At 42.3% G+C, this 27,649-nt stretch overlaps 1 protein-coding gene across 1 annotated transcript in view; it reads left to right on the top strand.

Annotated features, from left to right (window-relative positions):
* The window catches only part of LOC143784502 (sodium channel protein type 2 subunit alpha-like), a 227,062-nt gene that overhangs the window by 138,381 nt on the left and 61,032 nt on the right, over positions 1–27,649 (top strand). Inside the window, exons 16-18 of the mRNA XM_077272803.1 lie at positions 13,801–14,157; positions 15,324–15,788; positions 23,446–23,581. Of these exons, the coding sequence (XP_077128918.1) occupies positions 13,801–14,157; positions 15,324–15,788; positions 23,446–23,581 (958 nt within the window). The remainder of the gene's footprint in view (positions 1–13,800; positions 14,158–15,323; positions 15,789–23,445; positions 23,582–27,649) is intronic.

The following is a 27,649-nucleotide window of genomic DNA, read 5'->3' as shown; positions in this document are numbered from 1 at the left end:
TAGTAAAGGCCAGGGAGATTATATGCAGAGTAGCAACGATATATGTTTTATTGTGTAAAGTTGCTTGTGAGATAGATTCTGAGTTTGCAATTGCTTAACCCCTTCACCCCCAAGGGTGGTTTGCACGTTAATGACCGGGCCAATTTTTACAATTCTGACCACTGTCCCTTTATGAGGTTATAACTCTGGAACGCTTCAACGGATCTTGGCGATTCTGACATTGTTTTCTCGTGACATATTGTACTTCATGTTAGTGGTAAAATTTCTTCGTTATAGCTTGCGTTTATTTGTGAAAAAAACGAATATTTGGCGAAAATTTTGAAAATTTCGCAATTTTCCAACTTTGAATTTTTATGCCCTTAAATCACAGACATATGTCACACAAAATACTTAATAAATAACATTTCCCACATGTCTACTTTACATCAGCACAATTTTGGAACCAAAATTTTTTTTTGTTAGGGAGTTATAAGGGTTAAAAGTTGACCAGCAATTTCTCATTTTTACAACACCATTTTTTTTTAGGGACCACATCTCATTTGAAGTCATTTTGAGGGGTCTATATGATAGAAAATACCCAAGTGTGACACCATTCTAAAAACTGCACCCCTCAAGGTACTCAAAACCACTTTCAAGAAGTTTATTAACCCTTCAGGTGTTTCACAGGAATTTTTGGAATGTTTAAATAAAAATGAACATTTAACTTTTTTTCACACAAAATTTATTTCAGCTCCAATTTGTTTTATTTTACCAAGGGTAACAGGAGAAAATAGACCCCAAAAGTTGTTGTACAATTTGTCCTGAGTACGCTGATACCCCATATGTGGGGGTAAACCACAGTTTGGGCGCATGGCAGAGCTTGGAAGCAAAGGAGCGCCATTTGACTTTTCAATGCAAAATTGACTGGAATTGAGATGGGACGCCATGTTGCATTTGGAGAGCCCCTGATGTGCCTAAACATTGAAACCCCTAACAAGTGACACCATTTTGGAAAGTAGACCCCCTAAGGAACTTATCTAGATGTGTGGTGAGCACTTTGACCCAACAAGTGCTTTACAGAAGTTTATAATGCAGAGCCGTAAAAATAAAAAATCATATTTTTTCACAAAAATGATCTTTTCACCCCCAATTTTTTAATTTTCCCAAGGGTGAGAGAAGAAATTGGACCCCAAAAATTGTTGTGCAATTTGTCCTGAGTACGCTGATACCCCATATGTGGGTGTAAACCATTGTTTGGGCGCAGGGCAGAGCTCGGAAGGGAAGGAGCGCCATTTGACTTTTCAATGCAAAATTGACTGGAATTGAGATGGGACGCCATGTTGCATTTAGAGAGCCCTTGATGTGCCTAAACATTGAAACCCCTAACAAGTGACACCATTTTGGAAAGTAGACCCCCTAAGGAACTTATCTAGATGTGTGGTGAGCACTTTGACCCACCAAGTGCTTCACAGAAGTTTATAATGCAGAGCCGTAAAAATAAAAAATCATATTTTTTCACAAAAATGATCTTTTCACCCCCAATTTTTTATTTTCCCAAGGGTAAGAGAAGAAATTGGACCCCAAAAATTGTTGTGCAATTTGTCCTGAGTACGCTGATACCCCATATGTGGGTGTAAACCATTGTTTGGGCGCAGGGCAGAGCTCGGAAGGGAAGGAGCGCCATTTGACTTTTCAATGCAAAATTGACTGGAATTGAGATGGGACGCCATGTTGCGTTTGGAGAGCCCCTAATGTGCCTAAACATTGAAACCCCCCACGAGTGACACCATTTTGGAAAGTAGACCCCTTAAGGAACTTATCTAGATGTGTGTTGAGCACTTTGACCCAACAAGTGCTTCACAGAAGTTTATAATGCAGAGCCGTAAAAATAAAAAATCATATTTTTTCACAAAAATGATCTTTTAACCCCCATTTTTTTATTTCCCCAAGGGTAAGAGAAGAAATTAGACCACAAAAGTTGTTGTGCAATTTGTCCTGAGTACGACGATACCCCATATGTGGGTGTAAACCATTGTTTGGGCGCATAGCAGAGCTCAGAAGGGAAGAAGCGCTATTTTACTTTTCAATGCAAAATTGACTGGAATTAAGATGGGATGCCATGTTGCGTTTGGAGAGCCCCTGATGTGCCTAAACATTAAACCCCCCCACAAGTGACACCATTTTGGAAAGTAGACCCCCTAAGGAACTTATCTAGATGTGTTTTGAGAGCTTTGAACCCCCAAGTGTTTCACTACAGTTTATAACGCAGAGCCGTGAAAATAAAAATTATTTTTTTTTTCACAAAAATGATTTTTTAGCCCCCAGTTTTGTATTTTTACAAGGGTATCAGGATAAATTGGACCTCAAAAGTTGTTGTCCAATTTGTCTGGAGTACGCTGATACCCCATTTGTGGGGGGGGACCACTGTTTGGGCGCATGACAGAGCTCGGAAGGGAAGGAGCGCCATTTGGAATGCAGACTTAAATGGATTGGTCTGCAGGCGTCACGTTGCATTTGCAGAGCCCCTGATGTACCCAAACAGTACAAACCCCCCACAAGTGACCCCATATTGGAAACTAGACCCCCCAAGGAACTTATCTAGATGTGTTGTGAGAACTTTGAACCACCAAGTGTTTCACTACAGTTTATAACGCAGAGCCGTGAAAATAATTTTTTTTTTTTTTCACAAAAATGAAATTTAGCCCCCAGTTTTGTATTTTCACAAGGGTATCAGGATAAATTGGACCCTAAAAGTTGTTGTCCAATTTGTCCTGAGTACGCTGATACCCCCTATGTGGGGGGGAACCACTGTTTGGGCGCATGACAGAGCTCGGAAGGGAAGGAGCGCCATTTGGAATGCAGACTTAAATGGATTGGTCTGCAGGCGTCACGTTGCATTTGCAGAGCCCCTGATGTACCCAAATAGTACAAACCCCCCACAAGTGACCCCATATTGGAAACTAGACCTCCCAAGGAACTTATCTAGATGTGTTGTGAGAACTTTGAACCCCCAAGTGTTTCACTACAGTTTACAACGCAGAGCCGTGAAAATAAAACATATTTTTTTTCCCACAAAAATGATTTTTAGCCCCCCAAATTTTTATTTTCCCAAGGATAACAAGAGAACTTGGACCCCAGAAGTTGTTGTTCAATTTGTCCCTAGTACGCTGATACCCCATATGTTGGGGTAAACCCCTTTTTGGACGCACGGGAGAGCTCGGAAGGGAAGGAGCACTGTTTTACTTTTTCAACGCAGAATTGGCTGGAATTGAGATTGGACGCCATGTCGCGTTTGGAGAGCCCCTGATGTGCCTGGACAGTGGAAACTCCCCAATTCTACCTGAAACCCTACCCCTAACCTCACCCCTAACCGTTTACTGAACATTTTCTGACAGTCATAAGTGCCACGTATATAAGTGCCACGTATATAAGTGCCACGTATTTAAGAGCCACGTATTTAAGTGCCACGTATTTAAGTGCCACGTATTTCAGTGCCACGTATTTCAGTGCCACGATATTTCAATGCCACGATATTTCAGTGCCACGATATTTCAGTGCCACGTATTTCAGTGCCACGTATTTCAGGCACTGAAAAATACGTGGCACGTAAATACTTCAGTGCCACGATATTTCAGTGCCACGATATTTCAGTGCCACGTATTTCAGGCACTGAAAAATACGTGGCACGTAAATACGTGGCACGTAAATAAGTGGCACTGAAATACGTGGCACTTAAATACGTGGCACTTAAATACGTGGCACTTAAATACGTGGCCACTGAAATACGTGGCCACTGAAATATCGTGGCACTTATATACGTATATACGTATATAAACGTATATTTCAGTGCCACGTATTTCAGTGCCACGTATTTCAGGGTAGGGGTAGGGTTAGGGTTTTTTGTTTTTTTCTTGTTTTCTTGTGTTTTTCTATAAAAACGCATGCGTTTTACCGCGTTTACATGCATTTTTTCACACGTGGTTTTTTTAAAAAACGCATGCAGATAAAAACGCAAGTGTGAAACCAGACTAAAAGACGCTTTTTATAGCAAAAAAGTTTTTGCGTCTCCACATTTTGAGACCTATAATTTTTCCACATTTTGGTCCACAGAGTCATGTGAGGTTTTTTTTTTTTTGCGGGACGAGTTGACGTTTTTATTGGTAACATTTTCGGACACGTGACCATTTTTTATCACTTTTTATTCCGATTTTTGTGAGGCAGAATAACCAAAAACCAGCTATTCATGAATTCTTTTGGGAGAGGCGTTTATACCGTTCTGCGTTTGGTAAAATTGATAAAACAGTTTTATTCGTCGGGTCAGTACGATTACAGCGATATCTCATTTATATCATTTTTTTATGTTTTGACGCTTTTATACGATAAAAACTATTTTATAGAAAAAATAATTATTTTGGCATCGCTTTATTCTGAGGACTATAACTTTTTTATTTTTTTGCTGATGATGCTGTATGGCGGCTCGTTTTTTGCGGGACAAGATGACGTTTTCAGCGGTAACATGGTTATTTATATCCGTCTTTTTGATCGCGTGTTATTCCACTTTTTGTTCGGCGGTATGGTAATAAAGCGTTGTTTTTTGCCTCGTTTTTTTTTTTTTTTTCTTACGGTGTTTACTGAAGGGGTTAACTAGTGGGCCAGTTTTATAGGTTGGGTCGTTACGGACGCGGCGATACTAAATATGTGTACTTTTATTGTTTTTGTTTGTTTTTTTTAGATAAAGAAATGTATTTATGGGAATAATATTTTTTTTTTTATTATTATTATTTATTTAGGAATTTTTTTTTTTTTTTTTACACATGTGGAAATTTTTTTTTTTACTTTTTTACTTTGTCCCAGGGGGGGACATCACAGATCGCAGATCTGATAGTGTGCACAGCACTCTATGAGATCCGCGATCATCCTTTCATCGGAGCAGGCTGCAGCTTTCATCTGCAGCCTGCTCCGACCCGGAAGTGCTCCCTGCAGGACCCGGATACAGCCCCTCGGCCATTTTGGATCCGGGGCCTGCAGGGAGAAGACGTTCGGTACGAGGTGAGTACATCACCTTGTACCGATCGTCTCAGGGAAGCCCGCAGGGAGCCCCCTCCCTGCGCGATGCTTCCCTGTACCGCCGGTACACCGCGATCATGTTTGATCGCGGTGTGCCGGGGGTTAATGTGCCGGGGGCGGTCCGTGACCGCTCCTGGCACATAGTGCCGGATGTCAGCTGCGATATGCAGCCGACACCCGGCCGCGATCGGCCGCGCTCCCCCCGTGAGCGCGGCCGATCGCGTATGACGTACTATCCCGTCGGCGGTCATGGGGGCCCACCCCACCTCGACGGGATAGTACGTCAAATGTCGGGAAGGGGTTAAGCACTGTGCTATTTACAGACAAATTTACTCATGTGCATTATCTTTTGTTATTGTAAACCCCTGTTTGCACCTTCCTTGTCCTTTCCATTTCCTGTTTCCCAATAAATCTATCCTTTGTTGTTTGCACCTCGTCTTGTGTACAGTAGTCTTCCTGCACTGTGGTGGCCCCCCGGTCATCGCTTCACTGGCAGTGCTCCTCCTGTTCCTCCTTGCATCAAGGAGGAGGTAGTGGTCCTGCTGCTGGGTTGTTGCCCTCCTACGGCCCCCTCCATGTCTCCTGGTATCTGATCCATGCTCTGGACACTGATGACAGACACAGCTACCCTTGTTGCCACAGCTCGCATTGATGTGCCATCATGGATGAGCTGCACTACCTGAGACAGTAGAAATCATTAATGAAAAGTGTTGATTACTTCCTCTGTATTTTTCTGTTCTTTCTTCCCAATTTGACTTATATTGCCTTTTTTCTTTTTTTGATTAACCTTTAACGCTTTAATGTTTTCTAACAAAAAATTCACGAATAAGCTGACATGTCTGTATATGGCAAAAACACACTATTTCTGGCTATTTCTTGTATTCTGCATTTTTAGCACTTTTTATATCTCCACTAGAAGTTTCAGCAATTTCTCTGGGCATGGACGGCCTTCTTCTCTCACCACCTTCTCCCCTCTCTGACCACAAACCATCTTCTCCTCCATAGACTTAAAAGCAGCATGTGTAATTTGATCCCTCACTGCAGACAGATTCGTAGATAGATTAAGAAGCTTTTGAGACTGAATTATCAGCGCTGGGAATTAAGATGGGACTAATAAGTGGGGAAAGAAGCATTTTTCTCTCAGATAAATTATAATTTTTTTTAACTTATAAGTATAGTTACTGTCTAAGGCAGTAAGGTAACCACAGTTTCTTAAAGCAATAAACCTTCTACTGTGCATTTACTATCATGTACTCAACTGCATGGTTTATGCTTCATGCATCTGTTAGTGACTTCTCATGTTATTAACTGAACTGTCTAATCTAAGCTATTGTAGACAACATTGGGAAGTTCATATTTAAAGGGGAGACGAGCCAGACTCACGGAAGAGTTGGTAATCGCTATTGTTCCACTCAGACTTCCTGAAAGCCTCGGTAAAACAGTGTTTTCAGAAGGTTACCTTTACCTACTACTCATGGGTAACTTAGGGAGGATGCATTGACTAAGATCGGGTACGATCGAAACGCGTCGCATGTACTCTGTACTTGGACTTTTGCGCTAAGGCAAGGACTGTTTGTACCACACCAATTTTTAATGGAGAAATAAAGCATTTTAATTTTATGGAGCTGGAACGCCTTCCTTACTTCGTTACTAATGGGTAACTTAGGGAGGAAATGGATTCATGGAGTCTCAAATGGGGCATTGTAGATAGAGCATTGTAGATCTTTTCTCTCCCAGATGCCATCCTGTGTAAATTGTCAATAATAGACTAATAAACACATAATTGCCATAATATTTGTGATCAGCAATAATATTTGCTATGTTGGTTCTCAAGTGGCTCATGTCATCATCACTGCTCCATTGTTGGAGGGAAGCAGGAGATCTCCAGGACAACCCTATTAAAACTGTTGCAGCTTTAGACATAAGTAGGGCTGGCTTAAAATGAATCTGTCAGTGAGTTTTTGTTATATAATTTTAAAGCAGCATGTATAGGCTGAGAGCCTAATTCCAAGTAAGAATTTTATGCACTACCCCGTGAAGGTGCCAAGGTAGGATCCCACACCATGTGACAATATAAAAATAGACCCGGCACTCAACTTAAGGTGGAGCTCTTTTGTGTTTAATAGCAAAAGAGAAAATAAACGTTTCAGCCTTTGTTGGCCTTCTTCATTAACTATGTACAAAGATTAACAGAAAAAACATAATGAGTTACCATCACTCAGTCCATAAACAAAATAAAACAAAGTATGTACATATGAAAGAACAGCATGGTCATACAAGATAGTATATATAGTACATCGTAAAGGGGAGGAGTTCCAATAAGCATAGCACCTAAGAACACAGCTTAGACGACACTAGGCAGATTATTGCGCCACCAATAAAGCATTTGACGGTACCATTCTGTTGCCACTACCACAAGGGTGATTAATAAAGAAAATAATAAACAAAAACTTGCTGTATACAGAAATGTAGCCAAAAGTCATAACATAACATAGAGGTAAATCAAAGGGAAAACATACCGTGCAGCCAAAAAGGAGCGTAGGGGAATGATAAGGCAGTGTGACTCTGCTTGTGCCTATAATCTGTAGGGAAAGTGAGTATAAAACCCAGATTAACGGTGTGAAGGCAGTCTGGTAAGTATTGAAAATGAAACTAGTCCGGTATCTTACCAGAAATCGGTTAGTGCAGGCTCATAGGGTCCGACTCTGGAGTGCCGTCAGTGGCCTGTGTAGAGGGAGCGCTAGGTAAGTAAAAGCGTTGGTGATGTAGTGGTATGTGGTGAGGAAATGGTTACCGACCTGTGCTGTGACCTGGCTCTGAGTCCGTGTGTCTCCAGAGACGCGGTATCCACCGCTTGTCTGTCTGGAAGTGAGACGCGCCGTGACTATAAGAGGAAGTGGGCATGGCTTAACTCCGGCGTCAGGCGTGCAGTCGCATAGAGCAGGAGAGGTGCTGGGCGTGCGCACCGCATGCATTCCAGCAACCTTGTAGTGCGTTCCACAGGAGTATGGTGGCTCAGAGTGCTCTGTGTCTAAAGCTGTGTGGTCCCCATAGCAATGGGAAGGGACTGCCAGAAATTTAGTGAACTCCAGTTGGTACATGGAGGAGAAAGGGTCAATAGCGGCGACTCTGTAAAAGGGGAAACACAATTAGTACATTTTGTACAGAAGAAGCATAATTAATACAAACAGTATAGGCCATACGATCTCATAAAAAAAACCCCACAACACTGGTGTGTAATAGTAAGAGGTATTGAATCTGATATGACCCAGATTTATAAAAAAGATAGTAAGTCATACTCTCTATTAAGACCCCTTGGATGGAGAATCCCTAATGTGTGGATCCAATAAGCCTCACGTTGTTTCAATCTTCGATTGCGGTCACCCCCCCGCCGTGGTTGCGGTACGTGTTCAATTATCTGGAATCTCAATTGAGAGACATTATGGTTATGTAAAGAAAAATGTTCAGGGATAGGGAGGAGGAGATTCTTGCAACGGATCGTCGACTTATGTTTGGATATGCAATCCCTGGCTGTCTGAGTGGTCTCCCCAATATACAAAAGACCACAGGGGCATTTTATCAGATAGACAACAAAGGAAGTATTACATGTATAGTAGCCTCCTATTTTAAAACGCTTGCCTGAGTGAGGATGGTAAAATGAGTCCCCTCTGATAACATTACCACATTGGCTACAATGGAGACAAGGGAATGTACCAAATTTCGGATTCTGTAGGAATAGTTGTCCTGAAGTGGTTTTAGGTGTGATCACACATCCGCTTTCACTAATTTATCCCTGATGTTGAGGGCCCTCTTAAAACAAGGAAGAAATGGCGTGTGGAATTCGGGAACGTTAGGATATGCCTCTCGTAACAGGTGCCAATGTCTACGAATTGTTCTATTTAGTATATAGGCATAAGGGTGATAAGCATGTACGAAAGGGATCCAATTAAGTGCACCTATCCTATTCCTGGAACGGGTATCACTTGTTTCATGTAGGGCCGACTTGGCGTAACCACGTTGGCGGAATTTAGTGTGTAACTCTTCAACTCTTACTGAACGTGTAGTGTCATTAGACACGATGCAGGTGATTCTCTGAACCTGGGATTTCGGTATTGAGGTCTTCATGGATTTCGGATGGAAACTATCAAAGTGAAGGAGACTATTTCTATCTGTTTCCTTAGTGTAAAGGTCTGTGGAGAGTGATCCATCATCTTCTTTGATGATCATTGTATCCAAAAAACATAATCTTTTAAGATCGAATGCCATAATGAATGATAGACCTGGCCATGAGGTATTGAGAAAATGAAAAAAGGTCTGTAGAGTCTCTAGTGGGTCGTCCCAAATACAAAAAATATCGTCTATGAATCTTTCCACAACCGTATATGGATGTGGTATAGGGGATGTGTGTAGATGAGAGTGGTCTCGTAGTCCGCCATGTAGCTATTAGCATAAGGGGGCGCTACATTAGACCCCATCGCGGTCCCACGTACTTGTAGGAAGTATTTGTCCTGAAACATGAAGAAGTTCCGTGTAAGTACTAGTTCAAGAAGGTCAGTACAGAGATTAATCTGGTCCGCAATCATGTCCGTGGTATTGAGAAGCCGACGTACTGCATCCATACCCTCTGTATGTGGTATAGATGTATACAAATGCTTTATATCAAAAGACACTAAGTATGAATCAGTAGGTATTTTGCCTAACTGTTTAATATGAGATAAGAAATCACCCGTGTCCAAGAGGAAAGAGGGTGTGGTTTTAATAAGTGGTGTCAATATCTTTTCCAGAAAAACTGAAAGTGGGGATAGAATGGATTCAGTTGAAGCAACTATGGGTCTTCCCGGAGGGCATTGTAAATTCTTATGTATTTTAGGGAGGGTGTAAAATACGGGGGTAATTGGGTGTTTTTGAGTAAGGAATTCACACGTTTTGGAATCCAGGACCCCCAACTCAGAATATTTTTTAAGGGTCTCGGTCACGAGTTCCCTAATGTTATTGGTGGGATCCCTTGGTAATTCCCTGTAGATAGATGTGTCCCCAAGTTGCCTTAGTATCTCCCTGATGTAATCTGTTTTATTCATCACAACAATTGCACCCCCTTTGTCAGCAGGCTTTATGACAAGATTAGAGTCATCTTGTAAGGATCTTAAGGCCTGTTGATCTAGAGCTGAGAGGTTAGAGGGATAGTGTAACTGACCATTATTGATACTGGAACATAGATCATAGAATGATTTATGTACAAGGTCAACAAAAGATTCCAATGTATGTGAGCCGTGCGGTGGTTTAAAAGAACTCTTAGGTCTCAAACCCAGGCTAGCCGCTGATAGAAGTTTTGAATCTGATACAGTTGGCAATACTGATGCCCCTTGTGAAGGTGTCCCTGAAAAATAAGCTTTAAGTCTAAGACGGCGAAAGAATTTCAATAGGTCCATTTCAAGATCAAACGTCCTACATTTATACGCTGGGCAATAAGATAAGCCCTTTTGTAGAACGTTATGTTCTGCAATACCCAGAGTCCTGGAAGAGACATTAACCACTAGTGGCCAATTACCTGGGAGCGGGTCGTGCGTTTCTGTCCATTGTCTCTGCCTTTCCCTACAGATTATAGGTACAAGCAGAGTTACACTGCCTTATCATTCCCCTACGCTCCTTTTTGGCAGCACGGTATGTTTTCTCTTGGATTTACCACTATGTTATGTTATGACTTTTGGCTACATTTCTGTATACAGCAATTTTTGTTTATTATTTTCTTTATTAATCACCCTTGTGGTAGTGGCAACAGAATGGTACCGTCAAATGCTTTATTGGTGGCGCAATAATCTGCCTAGTGTCGTCTAAGCTGTGTTCTTAGGTGCTATGCTTATTGGAACTCCTCCCCTTTACGATATACTATATATACTATCTTGTATGACCATGCTGTTCTTTCATATGTACATACTTTGTTTCATTTTGTTTATGGACTGAGTGATGCTAACTAGGGTTGAGCGAAACAGATCGGCCATTTTCAAAAGTCGCCAACTTTTGGGAAAGTCAGGTTTCATGAAACCCGACCCGATCTCACTGTGGGATCGGGTCGGCCGTCGGCGATCTTCGCTCCAAAGTCGGGTTTCGTTTTATATATATACTGTATATATATATATATATATATATATATATATATATATATATATATATATATGTCATTGAGACACATATATATATATATATATATTTATACTTACTTCAGCGCGATATATGTGAAAAGCCGGTAATTCAATTGCCGGCTTTTCATTTCTCCTGCCTAAACGCGACATGATATGAGACATGGTTTACATACAATAAACCATGTCATATCCCCCTTTTTTTTGCATATTCCACACTACTAATGTTAGTAGTGCGTATGTGCAAAATTTCGGCGCTGTAGCTATTAAATGTAAGGGTTAAATCGCGGAAAAAATTGGCGTGTGCTCCCGCGCAATTTTCTCCGCCAGAGTGGTAAAGCCAGTGACTGAGGGCAGATATTAATAGCCTAGAGAGGGTCCATGGTTATTGCCCCCCCCTGGCTACACACATCTGCCCTCAGCCACCCCAGAAAAGGCACATCTGGAAGATGCGCCTATTCTGGCACTTGGCCACTCTCTTCCCACTCCCGTGTAGCGGTGGGATATGGGGTAATGAAGGGTTAATGCCACCTTGCTATTGTAAGGTGACATTAAGCCAGATTAATAATGGAGAGGCGTCAATTGTGACACCTATCCATTATTAATCCAATTGTATGAAATGGTTAAAAAAAACACACACACAATATTGCAAAGTATTTTAATGAAATAAACACACAGGTTGTTGTAATATTTTATTGTTCTCTCAATCCACCTGAAGACCGTCGCTCTGTAACAAAGGAAACATAATAAACCAACAATATACATACCATCCGTAGATCTGTAACGTCCCACGATGTAAATCCATCTGAAAGGGTTAAAATATTTTACAGGCAGGAGCTCTGCTAATGCAGCTGTGCTCGTGCCTGTAAACCCCGGGGAATGAAGGAAATGTAGGTCAATGACCTACAGTTACCTTCAGTCACGGTGATGCGCCCTCTGCTGGATGTCCTCATGAACTGCCCTGGGAACTTTTTCCCACGCTCGACGTCATATGAGGACATCCAGCAGAGGGCGCATCACCGCGACTGAAGGTAACTACAGGTCATTGAGCTACATTTCCTTCATTCCCCGGGGTTTACAGGCACGAACACAGCTGCATTAGCAGAGCTCCTGCCTGTAAAATATTTTAACCCTTTCAGATGGATTTACATCGTGGGACGTTACAGATCTACGGATGGTATGTATATTGTTGGTTTATTATGTTTCCTTTGTTACAGAGCGAGGGTCTTCAGGTGGATTGAAAGATCAATAAAATATTACAACAACCTGTGTGTTTATTTCATTAAAATACTTTGCAATATTGTGTGTGGTTTTTTTTAACCATTTCATACAATTGGATTAATAATGGATAGGTGTCATAATTGACGCCTCTCCATTATTAATCTGGCTTAATGTCACCTTACAATAGCAAGGTGGCATTAACCCTTCATTACCCCATATCCCACTGCTACACGGGAGTGGGAAGAGAGTGGCCAAGTGCCAGAATAGGCGCATCTTCCAGATGTGCCTTTTCTGGGGTGGCTGGGGGCAGATGTTTGTAGCCAGGGGGGCCAATAACCATGGACCCTCTCTAGGCTATTAATATCTGCCCTCAGTCACTGGCTTTACCACTCTGGCGGAGAAAATTGCGTGGGAGCCCACGCCAATTTTTTCCGCGATTTAACCCTTACATTTAATAGCTACAGCGCCGAAATTTTGCACATACACACTACTAACATTAGTAGTGTGGAATATGCAAAAAAAAGGGGGATATGACATGGTTTACTGTATGTAAACCATGTCTCATATCATGTCGGGTTTAGGCAGGAGAAATGAATTACCGGCTTTTCACATATATCGCGCTGAAGTAAATATAAAAATATATAGATTTTCCATTACCTTGCATTGGGTTTCGTGTTTCGGCCGATCCCCGACCCCAACTTTTCAAAAAGATGGGCCGATTTCACTCGACTCGACTTTTGAGAAAGTCGGGTTTCGTGAAACCCGACTCGATCTCAAAAAAGGAAAAGTCGCTCAACCCTAATGGTAACTCATTATGTTTTTTCTGTTAATCTTTGTACATAGTTACTGAGGAAGGCCAACAAAGGCCGAAACGTTTATTTTCTCTTTTGCTATTAAACACAAAAGAGCTCCACCTTAAGTTGAGTGCCGGGTCTATTTTTATATAGACAGCCCAATTCCAGTGATATGTCACTTACTAGGCTGCCTCAATAAAATCAGTGTTTTATCAGGAGATTATCACTACAGGACTAGGTGTCTCGTGCCTCCTAGTCAACTGCTCTGTATAACCCCGCCCCCCCACTGATTATCAGCTTGCTGACAATGCACATGGGCGCTGCTAGATCTACAGCAGAGAAAACAGTGAATGTATCAAAATGGCAGCATGCAGACCAACCATTAACACATTGCTGGAATGACGATTTCTGTCCCTGTCTCAAGCTGCTCTTAGACTTGATGGCAAAAACCTGCTGAAAGATTCTCTTTAAAGCGGTATCATTAGCTTTTGACTGGACTTTGACTTCAAAGTGAAATAGTTTTGTAAAGTGCTCATAATAATAACTTATTAAAAGTGTCCGTAAAAAATAGTAAAAGGCTTCTTTTATTCTAAATATTCTAGCTTCGTGTCTTCAAATTGGCAAAATCATGGCCAACACTCAACATGCTGATCAAGATCATCGGCAACTCTACTGGAGCTTTAGGAAATCTGACCTTTGTGTTGGCCATCATAGTGTTCATCTTTGCTGTGGTCGGTATGCAACTATTTGGCAAAAGCTACAAGGAATGTGTCTGTAAAATCTCTGATGACTGTGAGCTCCCTCGCTGGCACATGAATGACTTCTTCCACTCCTTCCTGATCGTGTTCAGAGTGCTATGTGGAGAATGGATCGAGACCATGTGGGACTGTATGGAGGTGGCGGAACAATCTTTGTGCCTCTTGGTGTTCTTGTCAGCGATGGTGATTGGGAATCTTGTGGTAGGTGTTTTTTCTTATGTTAGTTTTTTATTGTCCCTATTAGTTTTCTTCACTACATGATGCTGCTCATCTCAGGTCTTATCCTTGCATTAGTATTCATAAAGAGTTTGTATCTTCTCCTTTCCTAGAAACCCCAGGGGCTTCACTGTCTATACAAAGCATGACCTGTACATTTAATTTCTTGGTATCTGTATCATATTCTAATACATACAAATCTAGGAGACATTTAGGCCAAGTTCAGATGAGCTTATACAAAATCATTTGTGTTTCGTCCAGAAAATGACTATTGTTCTTCCATATTTTTATCGGAATGCAATCCGTAAGCCATCCGTGTTACCATTTTTTACATTCACATGCAATCTGTATGGCTGTTTTTAACATCCTTATGTCATTTGTTTTTTTTATTTAATGACTATGTGAAAAACTCATAACATATGAATGGAAATCCAAACGTGATCCGGCTTTTGCACAGTCATTGACTTATAATGGGCGAGTCTAATCTGGGATCCGGATCAAAGTAGAGCATGCTGCGATTTTTTTACATGAAGACTATCAATCCATTTGTAAAAACATTCATCACATTGATTTGAACCCCCCTCCCATGCATGTCACACTGACCTGTGATGTGAAGTTGTGGTGCTTGAATTCCACGCCGGAATCCCACTCATGCGCCCTGCACTCGCACGACAATCTGTACCTTTTCCTTCTCTCTTTGGTGTATTATTCAGCGTTCTTGTGCGCCGGCGATTTATTACAGGCACCGCACACCCCGGAGCCTGGAAGAAATCATGAGCATAATGAAATAAGAGTCTATTTCATCACATCTAGAAAGCAACTATGAGGCATACAGGTAAGACTAGATTAACATTTGTGTTACCTGTATGCCCATAATAATAGCTGAAAAGTGTCCCAGGGGGTGACAGATTCCTTTTAAATGGCTCAAACAAGGGTGTGGGATCCTTTATGAAATATATATACTTTAATAGTGTAACAAGGTATAGGGTGAATGATTGTGGTTATGAGACAACCCCTATAATTCTCTATCTAGATCACAACCCTTTCAGATATGTATTTCCGATAGTGTGAATATACATTTTTTTGCCTGCTAATATTTAAATTGATTTACAAAAATATCTTAACTTTCACCTTTTTTATTTTAATTCCAGTTGCTAAACTTGTTCTTGGCCTTGCTCTTAAGCTCATTTAGTTCTGACAATCTTTGTACAAATGAGGTGGACAGTGAACTAAACAATCTTCAGGTCGCATTTGGCAGAATCCGAAAGGGCTTGGCTTATGCTAAAAAACGCTTGCTAGAATTTTTCCAAAAAATGTTTCTGAGTACGGAAGAAGAGGATGTGGATAACAGAAAACAACACCAAGACCAGACTATTAAGTATGATAATGGAATATATACAAATGTGGTAGTAGAGAACGTGAAAAACCAAGATTTTTGTAAAGTCGTAGTTGGGACAAACGCTGCAAACCGTGTTAGTGATAAGAAGGTTTCTATAGCTGATAACGACAAACAGTACCTCATCAATGTAGTGCCTATTGCTGTCGGAGAGTCCGACTTGGACAAACAAAACTCTGAAGACTCCGGGAGTGACTCCGACACTGATGAAGATAAAGAGGTATGGCTTCCGATAGAATTCAAAAACCTGTATTTGTATATGATTTTATGACCATTTTGCCAGTGTTCTTGCAGTTAGAAATGTTAATAATTTTATTTAGTTTGGAATAAGTTCATATGTATTGAAACAAATATACAGATAAATCACAAGTAATGCTATGCCCAAATATATATTTACAATGCTTACATTTCAACTGGCGATGCAACATGGGAGAAGTACCGGCTCTCTTCAAAGAGACCAGCTGAATATGGAGTCTTACATGCAAAGCTCCATAAGCTCTTTCACAAAGCAAATAAAATTTATTGCAAGTACCACCTAGGAGAGCTTGTTACAATAAAAATATCTGACCTCTTAAAGGGGATATCCGAGACTATTTTATTTTTTACTATGCCTGCCACCGATCTCTGCCACACAGAGTCACTGACTGCGACTTATGCTGAAATCACTGTCGACAGAGCAGCTGCTTCTCTTCCGCTCTGTCAGTGGGGCATTTACAGTCGGTTCCCAGCTGCCTAATTGGAAGAAGTCATCTGTCAATCAGCATAACGCTGGCAGTCACGCCTCGTAGACAGAGCAGACCGGAAGAGAAATAGCTGCTATGTTGATGGGTGTAGTCGAATCACCGGCAGGAACGGTCGTTGACTGATTTGAGCTGGTGCCGGCTGCCTGTTAGGCTACTTTCACACTAGCGTCGATACGGGGCCGTCGCACTGCGTCCGCCCGACGTACCGACGCATACTGTGCAAGCGCCGCACAACGGGGGGCAGCGGATGCTGTTTTTCCACGCATCCGCTGCCCCATTGTGAGGTGCGGGGAGGTGGGGGTGGAGTTCCGGCCGCGCATGCGCGGTCGGAAATGGTGGACCGTCGGCACAAAAAAACGTTACATGTAACGTTTTTTGCGGCTGGCGGTCCGCCACAACACGACGCAACTGTCGTGTGTCAATACGTCGCAATGCGTCGCTAATGTTAGTCTATGGGGAAAAAACGCATCCTGCAGACGACTTTGCAGGATGCGTTTTTTCGCCAAAACGACGCATTGCGACATATGCAAAAAACGCTAGTGTGAAAGTAGCCTTAGATCTGAGGCATATAGTTAAAAAAAAAATTGTCCCTGAAATCTTCTTTAACAAGTCTTACAACATGACCAGGGCTAAATGCTAAGCCTGAAGGTCATCTACAAACAGGCATTAGTGTAGAGCTGCGTTTAGCTGGCAACTGGCAATGCAATAATTCACCTCATTATCTGTATATATCTAATACCTAAATATCCAATTGGGCTACCTAAGAAGTATAGATACCTTAAAGGAGTTGCACGGCCCATTTTTTAAAACAGAAGCGATCACGGCAAAAAAAAACAAAAACGAAAACATGCGTTTCAAACTGAGCCAATCACATGGCTGATCAATAATTAACCATCACTGCCAGTGATTGGCTGAAGTGGTTATATGTTCATGCAATCAGGATATGTAACTACAAAAGTCAATCACTGCCCACAGTAGTGACTCTTTCTACACAATTGCGGCCAGTAATTGGCTGCAGTGTGCAGTGGTCACACACTTGTACCCACTGAAAGAGGAATCTTCTGGGATCTTCAGAAGTTCCATGCAGGGGATCAGTAGGCGATTATATATTTTGATTTTTGACCATGATGGGCTCCATGTTAACAAATAAAAAGGACTGGAAGACCATTTTAAATAACATTATAAGTGGAATTGGTGAAAATTGATTTGCAGCACCCACTCTAGCAGCGTTGCTAATCTGTGGTCGCTGGATGGGAGCCTTGAAAACCGCCTCCTACATGTAGGTATCTGCAGCTCATCTTTTGATTAGCCAGCCTGCCACAATGTCACTAGCCAGGCTGGCTAATCATAAGAAAAGTCTGCAATGCCGGCAGATAGGAGGTGGCTCTGAGTGCTCCTCTACAGCGACCAGAGATTACTGAACTAGCAAATGGACAATTGATACACACCAACTTTAATTTTATGTTCAAATAAACTGCAGTCTTTGAATTCCATATACAGTAATCACCAGGAATGTTACTCATTTTCTAGTACGGAAACTAAGTTATAAAACTCCATTGGTGGATGGTATTTTGAGTGTAGATAGGATCCTGTTACTAAATAACTATTATCTTCCATGGAAGAATCTTGTGAGCCTCTATTTTTTCAGTTTTTTTCTGTTCTCTGCGTGTGCAGCTTGACAGACAGGAGATCAGGAGCAAAGAAAGAAAATCTCACCACCACTTCCTGTAATCCATCTTGGCTTCTCTGTAGCTGGAAATGGATTGTACATGGTGACAATAGTGGGCAGTGAACATTACAGAAGGGAGACATCCAGTGGATGTCATTTTACAGTGATTTTTTAGGGGATAAGTTAGCTACATATATTTCAAAATAATATGATTAATCACATTATCTATCGAATGAGTTCAGGTTGTTGGAAAGTACCACAACCAAATTATGCATGGCGATAATACACATAAATATACGAGAATACACATAAATATTGCACACTGGCAAAATAATGAAAATGTATTTAAGACTCTTATTATTTATATTTCATTAATTTTCTAATTTGACAGCCATATATTGCTGAAAGTGTCACATTTTGACTTTTATTGCTTCCCGTTCTCACTTCCCACAGAGGTAACCCCAAGTTGAAGGAGTCAAGAATTCAGCTCTGGTGTTTATTTTAACGAGACAGAGCCACGTGTCCAGTCAAGTAATATATATGGTTATGTTACTGACGACTACTATCGTTCTGCATGCTGCTCAGCTATGGGCCTTATCATCCATTGCAACTCAATAAAGACAATGCACATCTGTTCCAAGTCCTGAACTTTTGAAGTTCACCATAGCATGATCATGCAGGACTGGCAAACCTACCCTGTTTCGTGACTCATTGTGTATTAGGGATATTCGCACAACAGGTTGGGCAGTTGCCACTCTCCATGGTGCTGAAATGAATCGAGCAGCATGTTGCTTTAACCAAACGTGTTTTCCATCAACAACTAAGTTGATGTCGCCGTCTATGGGCTGCATGTAGTAAGTGGTTATTGATGCCACTTTACTTCAACAATGTGCATGCCATGGTCCATTGAGAAGTCAATAACAGTTTCAGAATTAACTGCAAGAAATGCAAAGTGAAAATGCAAAAGGGAACACGCATCATTTTTTCCAACATTATACAAAACCAAAAATATTTCTGAAAATAAATGATAAAATATGTGTCCTAATTAGATTTCTCACATCATACCTTATTTATATCCCTAGAAAAATAATGTGTGAACCCTTGCATTTCATCATGATGCCATTACTTATCGACATATTTACTCCGTTTGCTTGTGTTTAATTGAGGTTCGGATTAACTTCAACCTGTTGTTAAATTTTCACCTTCCTTTTTACAGATTACACATTTTTTTTCATAAGAAACAACTTTTTAGGGTGATAGACCCATTATGCTAGGCAAACTGATAAATTAATAATTGTGCCATGACATCTCAATTAAATTCACAACAGATGTTTGCTTGCTTGCTTAAAGGCAGTTTGGGGATAATACTTTCTTTTCACAGGTATAATTCCCTGGTAATGCAGATTTGTGCCATAATATCATTGAGATTTTCTGCAAAGCTGAGTTTATAACCCTTAAGGGCACTGCGTTAGCTGACATCAAATACTGTCACCCAGGGTGTGATCTATGCAAGAAACAAACGTAGGATATCAATAAATGAATGGAAGTGTACATAATGGCAAATAAGCGATTATGTGCCCAATAGAAGATGTATTTATTATTTTACTCACTCATTAATTCTATAGTACTTTACAGACATTATCTTCACTGTCCCCATTAGGGCTCACAATCTGGAATCCCTTTCAGCTCTGTCAGTATCTATCAGTATGTCTTTAGAGTGTGGGAGGAAACCGGAGAACCCCGAGGAAACCCACACAAACACGGAGAGAAGCAGATGTTGTCCTTGGTGTTATTTGAACCCAGGACCCCAGTGCTGCAACGCAACAGTTCTAACTACTGAGCCACCATGCTGCCCTAATCAGAAATCAGTACACTTACATGTGATAATTGGGGGCCTCCAGTGCTTCAAGTCATGTCTGTTGATTTAACAATAGGACACAAGAATATACCATCTATGTTTAAAAATATATACACTGCTCAAACAAATAAAGGGAAAACTAAAATACCACATCCTAGATATATCTGAATGAAATATTCCAGTTGCAAGTATTTATTTATCACATAGTGGAATGTGACGAGAACAATAAAACATAAAAATGATCAATGTCAATCAAAATTAATATCCCATGGAGGTCTGGACTTGGAATGATACTCAAAATCAAAGTGGAAAATCAAATTACAGGCTGATCCAACTTCAGTGGGAATGCCTTAAGACAAGGAAATGATGCTCAGTATTGTGTGTGGCCTCCACGTGCCTGTATAACCTCCCTGCAGTACTGGTCATGGTCCTGATGAGGCGATGGATGTTTTCCGGATGTATCTCCTCCCAGACCTACATTAAAGCATCAGTCAACGCCTGGACAGTCTGTGGTGCAATGTGGCGTTGGTGGATGGAATGAGACATGTTGTCCCAGATGCGCTCGATTGTATTCAAGTCTGGGGAATGGGCGGGCCAGTCCATAGCATAAATGCCTTCATCATGCAGGAACTGCTGACACACTTTAGCCACATCAGGTCTAGCATTGTCATGCATCAGAAAAAAAACAGGGCCCAGTCCATTTGCATATGGTCTCTCAATGGGTCTGAAGATCTCATCCCAGTACCTAATGGCAATCATGGTACCTCTGGCCAACACATGGAGGGCTGTGTGGCCCTCCAAAGAAATGCCTCCCCACATTATTACTGACCCACTGCCTAACCGGCCATGCTGGAGGATGTTGCAGCAGAACTTTCGTCATGGCATCTCCAGACACTGCCATGTCTGTCACATGTGCTCAGTGTGAATCTACTCATGCGTGAAGAGCATAGGGCACCAATCTTGACAAATGCCAATCTCACTGCATGGTGTTGGGCTGTAAGCACAATACCCACCTGTGGATGTCAGGCCCTCATACCACCCTCATGGAGTCTGTTTTTGACAGTTTAAGCAGACACATGGATGCCAGTGGCCTGCTGGAGGTCATTTTGCATGACTCTGAGACTGCTCCTCCTTTTTCTCCTTGCACAAAGAAGGAAGTAGCGGTCCTGCTGCTGGGTTGTTGCCCTCCTACAGCGCCCTCACCATCTACTGGTGTACTGGCACGTCTGCTGGTGTCTGCACCATATTCTGGACACTGTACTGTACTGACAGACACAGCTACCCTTCATTGTTATGCCATTCTGGATGAGCTGCACTACATGAGCAACTTCTGTGGGTTGTAGACACCGCCTCATGATACTCTACTTCTAGGGGTGAGAGCAAATGCAAAAGTGACCAAAACAGCCAAAAAGGATGAGAACAAAGAAATGGTCTGTGGTCACCACCTGCAGAAATACTGCTTTATAGGGGTTGTCTTGCTAATTGCCGATCATTTCTACCAATTGTCCGTTTCATTTGTACAACATCAGGAGAAATTGATTCACAATCGGTTATGCATCATAACTTGACTGGTTGACTTCACAGAAGTGTGATTGACTTGGAGTTACATTGTGTTGTTTAAGTGTTCCCTTTATTTTTTTTTGAGCAGTGTATATATGGGTGACACGATAGGTAAAAGTGCTTTATTTGTACAAGACAACTTTTATAAAAATAGTAAAGTATGATGCACAAATATAAAATGCATTTGTTTGCAAAAAAATATAGGGGATTTATTATGGGAATGATGGGATCATATTCTGAGGACTAATGAAGAAGAGTGATGGGGTAAAAGGAAAGGATGGCAGAATGAGATAGATGTGTGTAAAAATAAGTGTATTAAGGACATTCTTAACACTGTGGAGCATCACATTTCAGAGAATTAGTGCAGTATAGATCATGGTAGAAGCTAGTTATGGATTGTTGGCAAAACATAGAGCAGATGTAGGGTGGTAGACCACTATCTTAGTAAGCTGATTTCCACTGTAGCTTATCCAAGAGGAACCTTTAGTCATTATTGTCTGCACATGGTTGCTACCCGAAGGTGTTTTAGTATATACTGCATTTTTTCCCATGGGTATCAAGGCATATTGCTGTGAGATTAAATCCCAGAAAGAATGATCTGAGGCACCAATGGTTCTTTTAGCAGCTCTCTCCAAACCAGACAACTACAACACAATTGCTTGTAAGTAAATATAGTTGAATTGCACTGGTGTACTCTACTAGCAGCGAGGCAACTTTGTTCTAATGATTAGTGGGGGTACCAGAGGTGCATATGGCATGTAGCTTGAAATGAGGACACCTGTGTCTCCAGCCAGTTGGAGGCAAGCAGCCAGATGCTACTGCAATGATAGGAAACCTGACAGGGCAGTAATAACTAGAAGTTTTAGGTGTGGTGTCTGAAAGATAAGACGGGAGCAAAGCTTGAAGTAGAGCAAGGTCTGGTGTCTAATGTAAAACTGCATATAACAGGCAACAAATGTAATTGACAAGGCAATAAGTAGAATCCCGGAACAGAGCTAGGACATGTATAGGCTAACAAACAGGAATATAGCTGGAGGCAGACATGAAACCGAACGCACTTGACACTCTGTGCGGTTAAATAGCGGACCATTATTGACGCATTAGGACTGGTTGTAACAACTATTCTCCAAACCTTACAAACTAACCATAGCTTTGGTGGAACAGCAAAAAAGTGGAAATGTGCAATGGGCAAGGCACAATACATTCTAGGATATACTTACTGGAACAAGGGACCTTCTACTAGTGACAAGATCGGCGGGCACCATTTGCGAGCAACATGGCGCAACTGCTGAAGGGATACAAAATTACTGTGTCAGGTTAGGAAGGGGCAAGCAAAAGCATTTATTGGGCCATGCTTCTAAATATATTAAAGAGTTCCACATGTTAGACTATATTAATATTATAGAGAGGGATCCTTCTCTTGGGATTACCCTCTCTAAGGCAGAATCGAGAAATAATATACAAGGGCAGCTTCCACTCTGGCTTATATAGCGCTTCCATACAAGACATGTTCAGTCTAAGCAAGAGGGTGGCATATCTTCACACGTGTCTTCTCCCAAAGATAATAGCAGATCATTAAGGTTTAGAGGAGTGAGAGCCAAAGAAATCAGCTGACTACTATGCCTGATTCTCTTTGGAAAAGGTTGTCATTGTCGAGACAACACCTTTAATTATGAATGTATAATTTAATAGCATAAAAAGCAATTTAAAGCAATATTTATTATTAATATCATGGATAAAGGAAAAGCCCCTCTCACCCTAGTCCTAAAAATGTGGTCTGAAAAGTTTTCTCAAATGCCATATTTTTTTGGCCTGAAACAGGAGTGTAACCTTCTGCTTCATTAATTGTATATTCTGTATAGCTTTTATAATCTAAACATACTTCTTGTTTGTACAATTTTATAATTTCCCAACCAAAACAGAAGATCCATAAAGTAGCACAGAATGGTTCATCTACGTAAGATGTTCTATAAGAAAAAAAAATAGAAGTCTGATTACTTACTGTTTGTATTGGTGCCTAAAATTTAATTGATGGGTTTTATTGCAGAAGGACAAAGCTTCTACCTCCAGTTCCTCTGAAGGCAGCACAGTAATGGTACGAGTACCAGGAATGGAGAGAGATGATGAAGTCTTTGGCTTTGACTATGAAGAGGCTTTGGATCCAGAGCCATGCTTTACAGATGGTATACTCACATTTTATTTATTATCAATTGTTGGTATAATGGTTTTCCAGGACATAGATATTGATGACCTTAGTCTGACACCCAGCACCTCCTTTCAACATTTTTATAATTTATCTAAATAAAGGAACTGAAGGCAAACTAATCAAATTTGCAGACGGTGCAAATCTAGGAGGGATAGCTAACACTAGAGAAGACAGAGAAAGGATTCAGAAGGATCTAGATAATCTTGAACAATGGGCAGCGACTAATAGAATGGTATTTAGCAGGGAGAAATGCAAAATTCTACATCTTTGCAAGAAAAACGAAAATTACATCTACAGAATCAGAGGAATAGAAGTAAGCAACAGCACGTGTGAAAAAGACATGGGTAAACTAAGGCTACTTTCACACTAGCGTCGGGAACAACCCGTCGCCGTGCGTCGGGCCGACGTTCCCGACGCTAGCGTGGTCTCCGCCGCACAACGGGGGCAGCGGATGCATTTTTCCCACGCATCCGCTGCCCCATTGTGAGGTGCGGGGAAGTGCGGGGAGGTGGGGGCGGAGTTCCGGCCGCGCATGCGCGGTCGGAAAAAGCGGACCGTCGGGAGCAAAAAACGTTACATGTAACGTTTTTTTCTCCCGACGGTCCGCTACCACACGCCCAAGCGTCGCAAAACGGACGCACCGTTTGGCAATGCGTCGCTAATGTTAGTCTATGACGAAAAAACGTATCCAGCAAGAACTTTTGCTGGATGCGTAGTTTCGGCAAAACGACGCATTTGCGACGTATTGCAGTTAACGCTAGTGTGAAAGTAGCCTAATAGATCACAGACAGCACATGAGTCAACAGTGTAATACAGCAGCAAAAAGGCAAACACAGTTCTAGGATGTATTAAGGGAAGCATAGAGTCTAGATCACGGCAAGCAATTATTCCTCTGTACTTTTCCTTGGTCAGGTCGCATCTGGAATACTGTGTCCAGACCTTAGCACCACATTTTAAAGAAGACATTGAAAAACTGGAGCAAGTTCAGAGAAGAGCTACCAAGATGGTGAGCAGACTGCAAAATATGTCCTACGAGAAACAGTTAAAGGATCTTGGAATATTTAGCTTGCAGAAAAGAAGCCTAAGGCTAGTTTCATACTAGCGTTTGGCATGGCTGCGGAGGGCTGCGGACGTCCTCCGTGAAGCCCCGCTGCCGTGCCTCTTCATTAAGCTCCACCTATGTCTGCATGTGTCCTGCGTACCTTATATATAACATTGGGTACGCAGGCCGTGCGGATGTATGCGGATGCCTCCGCATGCATCGTTTTCACACTGCGCCGACCTGCGCCGAACGCAACATGTTGCAATGTGTTGCAGTCAGCGCAGTGTGAAAACAAAGCATGCGGAGGCACCCGCATACATCCGCATGGCCTGCATACCCAATGTATGCGGGATCATCATTATTCTCATTTGAACAAGGAAACAAGAGAAGCAATGGGATGAAACTGAAGGGAGAAGTTACAGATTAGATATTAGAAAAAACTTTTTGACAGTGAGGGCGATCAATGAGTGGAACAAGCTGCCACGAGAGGTGGTGAGTTTTCCTTCAATGGAAGTCTTCAATCAGAGGCTGGACAGACATCTGTCTGAGATGATCTTGTGGGGTTGGACACAATGATTCTTGAGGTCCCTTCCAAATCTGCATTCTACGATTCTATGATAAATTTTGCAGCTTCCTTAGTAGCCAGATGTACACTCTGTATTAAGCTCCAAAGGCATGGCTCTGCAAACTGTATTGTGGCCATTCATGAGTGTTACATCTCAGCTCCTATTGAAGTGAGTGGGAGGTGAAATGCAGTCCCCAAGAACATCCAGTACACAGTGTACAAAGCTATGCTGTTGGGGCTCTGTACAGTGCCATAAAAAGCTGATCGGAGGAGTTGACAGTTGTCCGGCTACTAATCATCTGATATGGTTGAGATCTCACAAAAATAGGTCATCAATATCTAAATCCTTGAAAATGACTTTATACAGAATCTATCATAAGATTTTACCCCTATAAATCATTCCCTCTGCTGTGCTACATTGAAATACCTTTAGTGTATGTTCACAGGTTCACTATTTGCAGAAGAAAAACGTGCATCAAATACTAATGTGTTAACAGGAAAAAAAGTAGCATAAAAGACATGCATTTTTTATTTGCTTTTGGTACATTGTTGTACGTGTTTTTTTATGCGATTTTCCCACTCATTAGCATGGGTGGAATCTGCAGAAAAAAACGCTGAAAGAATTCACATACTGCAGGTTTAAATCTTCTGCAAATATGCAAATGTAATAGTATGCAGGTACTGAGTATGTCACCTCGGAACAGACAGACCAACAGTTGAGGGGTTTAATAACAGGAATCAGGTTCTCCTCGCAGGGAGGAAGCAATGGAAAATAACTAGCAATAAAACAGTGCAAAAATATGGGAGTGAAACAATGTAACTGAAGTAAGCAAGAGTTCTTGAGAAAAGAACACTTATCAGTCTGATGAGGACTTGCTTGAAGGGTCGTCTTCTCCAACGTAGGTGCCGAGAAACAGCGGCACTTGTCGTCCCTCTGTTGTCCGTGGGCTGAGTAGTCTCTAGGAGCCTGCTGCCTGGGGTTTCGGGAGTTAATGTGGTATGCACAGGTTCTGAGTCTTTAGCTTTTACAGCACAGCCAGGAATCAGGGGCTCTGCACTGTTAAGTCTCTGTACCAGGAATCAGGGGCTCTGCACTGTTAAATCACTGTACCAGGAATCATAGTCTCTGTACTGATACCGTGGGGACCAGGGGGTCGAAGTCTCTGCACGGGCCAATGTCTCTACACGGGTCTCAAAGCGCCCCTCTCCAGTCACAGCAGAGTCCGCTTTCATGTACTTACAAGATACAGTCTTTCTGGGCAGTCTCCCTCTATTTGTCTTCAAATCTCTCCCAGAGCGCAGCTGCACCCTGCTCTGACCGCTGCTCACGCTGCTCTGTCCCCTGCGCGCGTCCCTTTCCCGCTCTCTGCCCGCTTCCTTCCTGTCCCAGTCTCTAAGTCTGCCCCTTGGGGAACCTGCAGCACAGCTCAATGGTTCCAGGCACAGAGCTGAGAAGGTAACCGCCCCAGACTCTTCTTGTGTTTTACCTCCTTACATTCCCCCCCTCTTTCTGCTCGCCATTCCACGGGCGAGATCTTCAGGAGTTCCTGTTGGCAATCTTCCAGTCCTTGCACAATCTGCTGCCAGATGAACTCGTCCTGATTGTAGCGAACAGAAAGTACACCAGCCGTTGAACGTTCAGAGCGTCTCAAACCAGCAGGGGCGGTAGTGTCAACTGCTGTGGGAGGAGTCGAGGCTTCCTCCGATACATTGGTAGTTTCAGGCACCAGCACTGTTCCTGGGTTCCCTGGGAGAGATTGGGAGTCTTCCTCATCTTCCACATCTACATTGATCAGTGGCGCAGCCGGTGGGGGCGCTGGAGCCAATTGGACTGATTCAGGATCTCGAGACAAACATGGACGCAACATATTTCTGTGCAGTTTGCGGGTGGGAGTCCCCTCTTCCATTTCGGGCTGGACCTCATAAACAGGACCCCTGTTGTCGAGCCGCCGCTTAACTCGGTATGGCCTTTTCTCCCACCGGTACTCTAGTTTGTTGTGTGGGCACTTTTCCCTCACTAAGACTCGGTCTCCAGGCCGCAGGGCTGTCCCCTTTTGAGGAGCTACCTGGGGATGCTCCAATTCTTGCAGCCAGTTCTGCACTAGACGTTGAATTGTCCGCAGCCGACGACGATGTTCTTGAACCCAGGAGTACACCCCCGTCCGTGGGTAGTCCTCCTCGGGTTCCAGCGCCAGCTCTGCCAGTCCCTTCCCGGGTCGGCCAAAGAACAGAGAGTAGGGGGTGAATCCGGTGGTGCTGTGTTTCCGATTGTTATACGCCCACACCAATTCAGGGACGGACTCAGTCCACTTCACCTTCTGGTCCTCTTCCAGGGTGCTCAGCATTTGAATCAGAGTGTGGTTAAATCTTTCACAAGCCCCATTCCCCTGTGGATGATAAGGGGTGGTCCGGGACTTATCGATTTTGTACAGGTGGTG

This window comes from Ranitomeya variabilis, chromosome 7, assembly GCF_051348905.1.
Source record: "Ranitomeya variabilis isolate aRanVar5 chromosome 7, aRanVar5.hap1, whole genome shotgun sequence".
Taxonomy (NCBI): domain Eukaryota; kingdom Metazoa; phylum Chordata; class Amphibia; order Anura; family Dendrobatidae; genus Ranitomeya; species Ranitomeya variabilis.
This window is presented reverse-complemented; position numbering and strand designations above follow the sequence as displayed.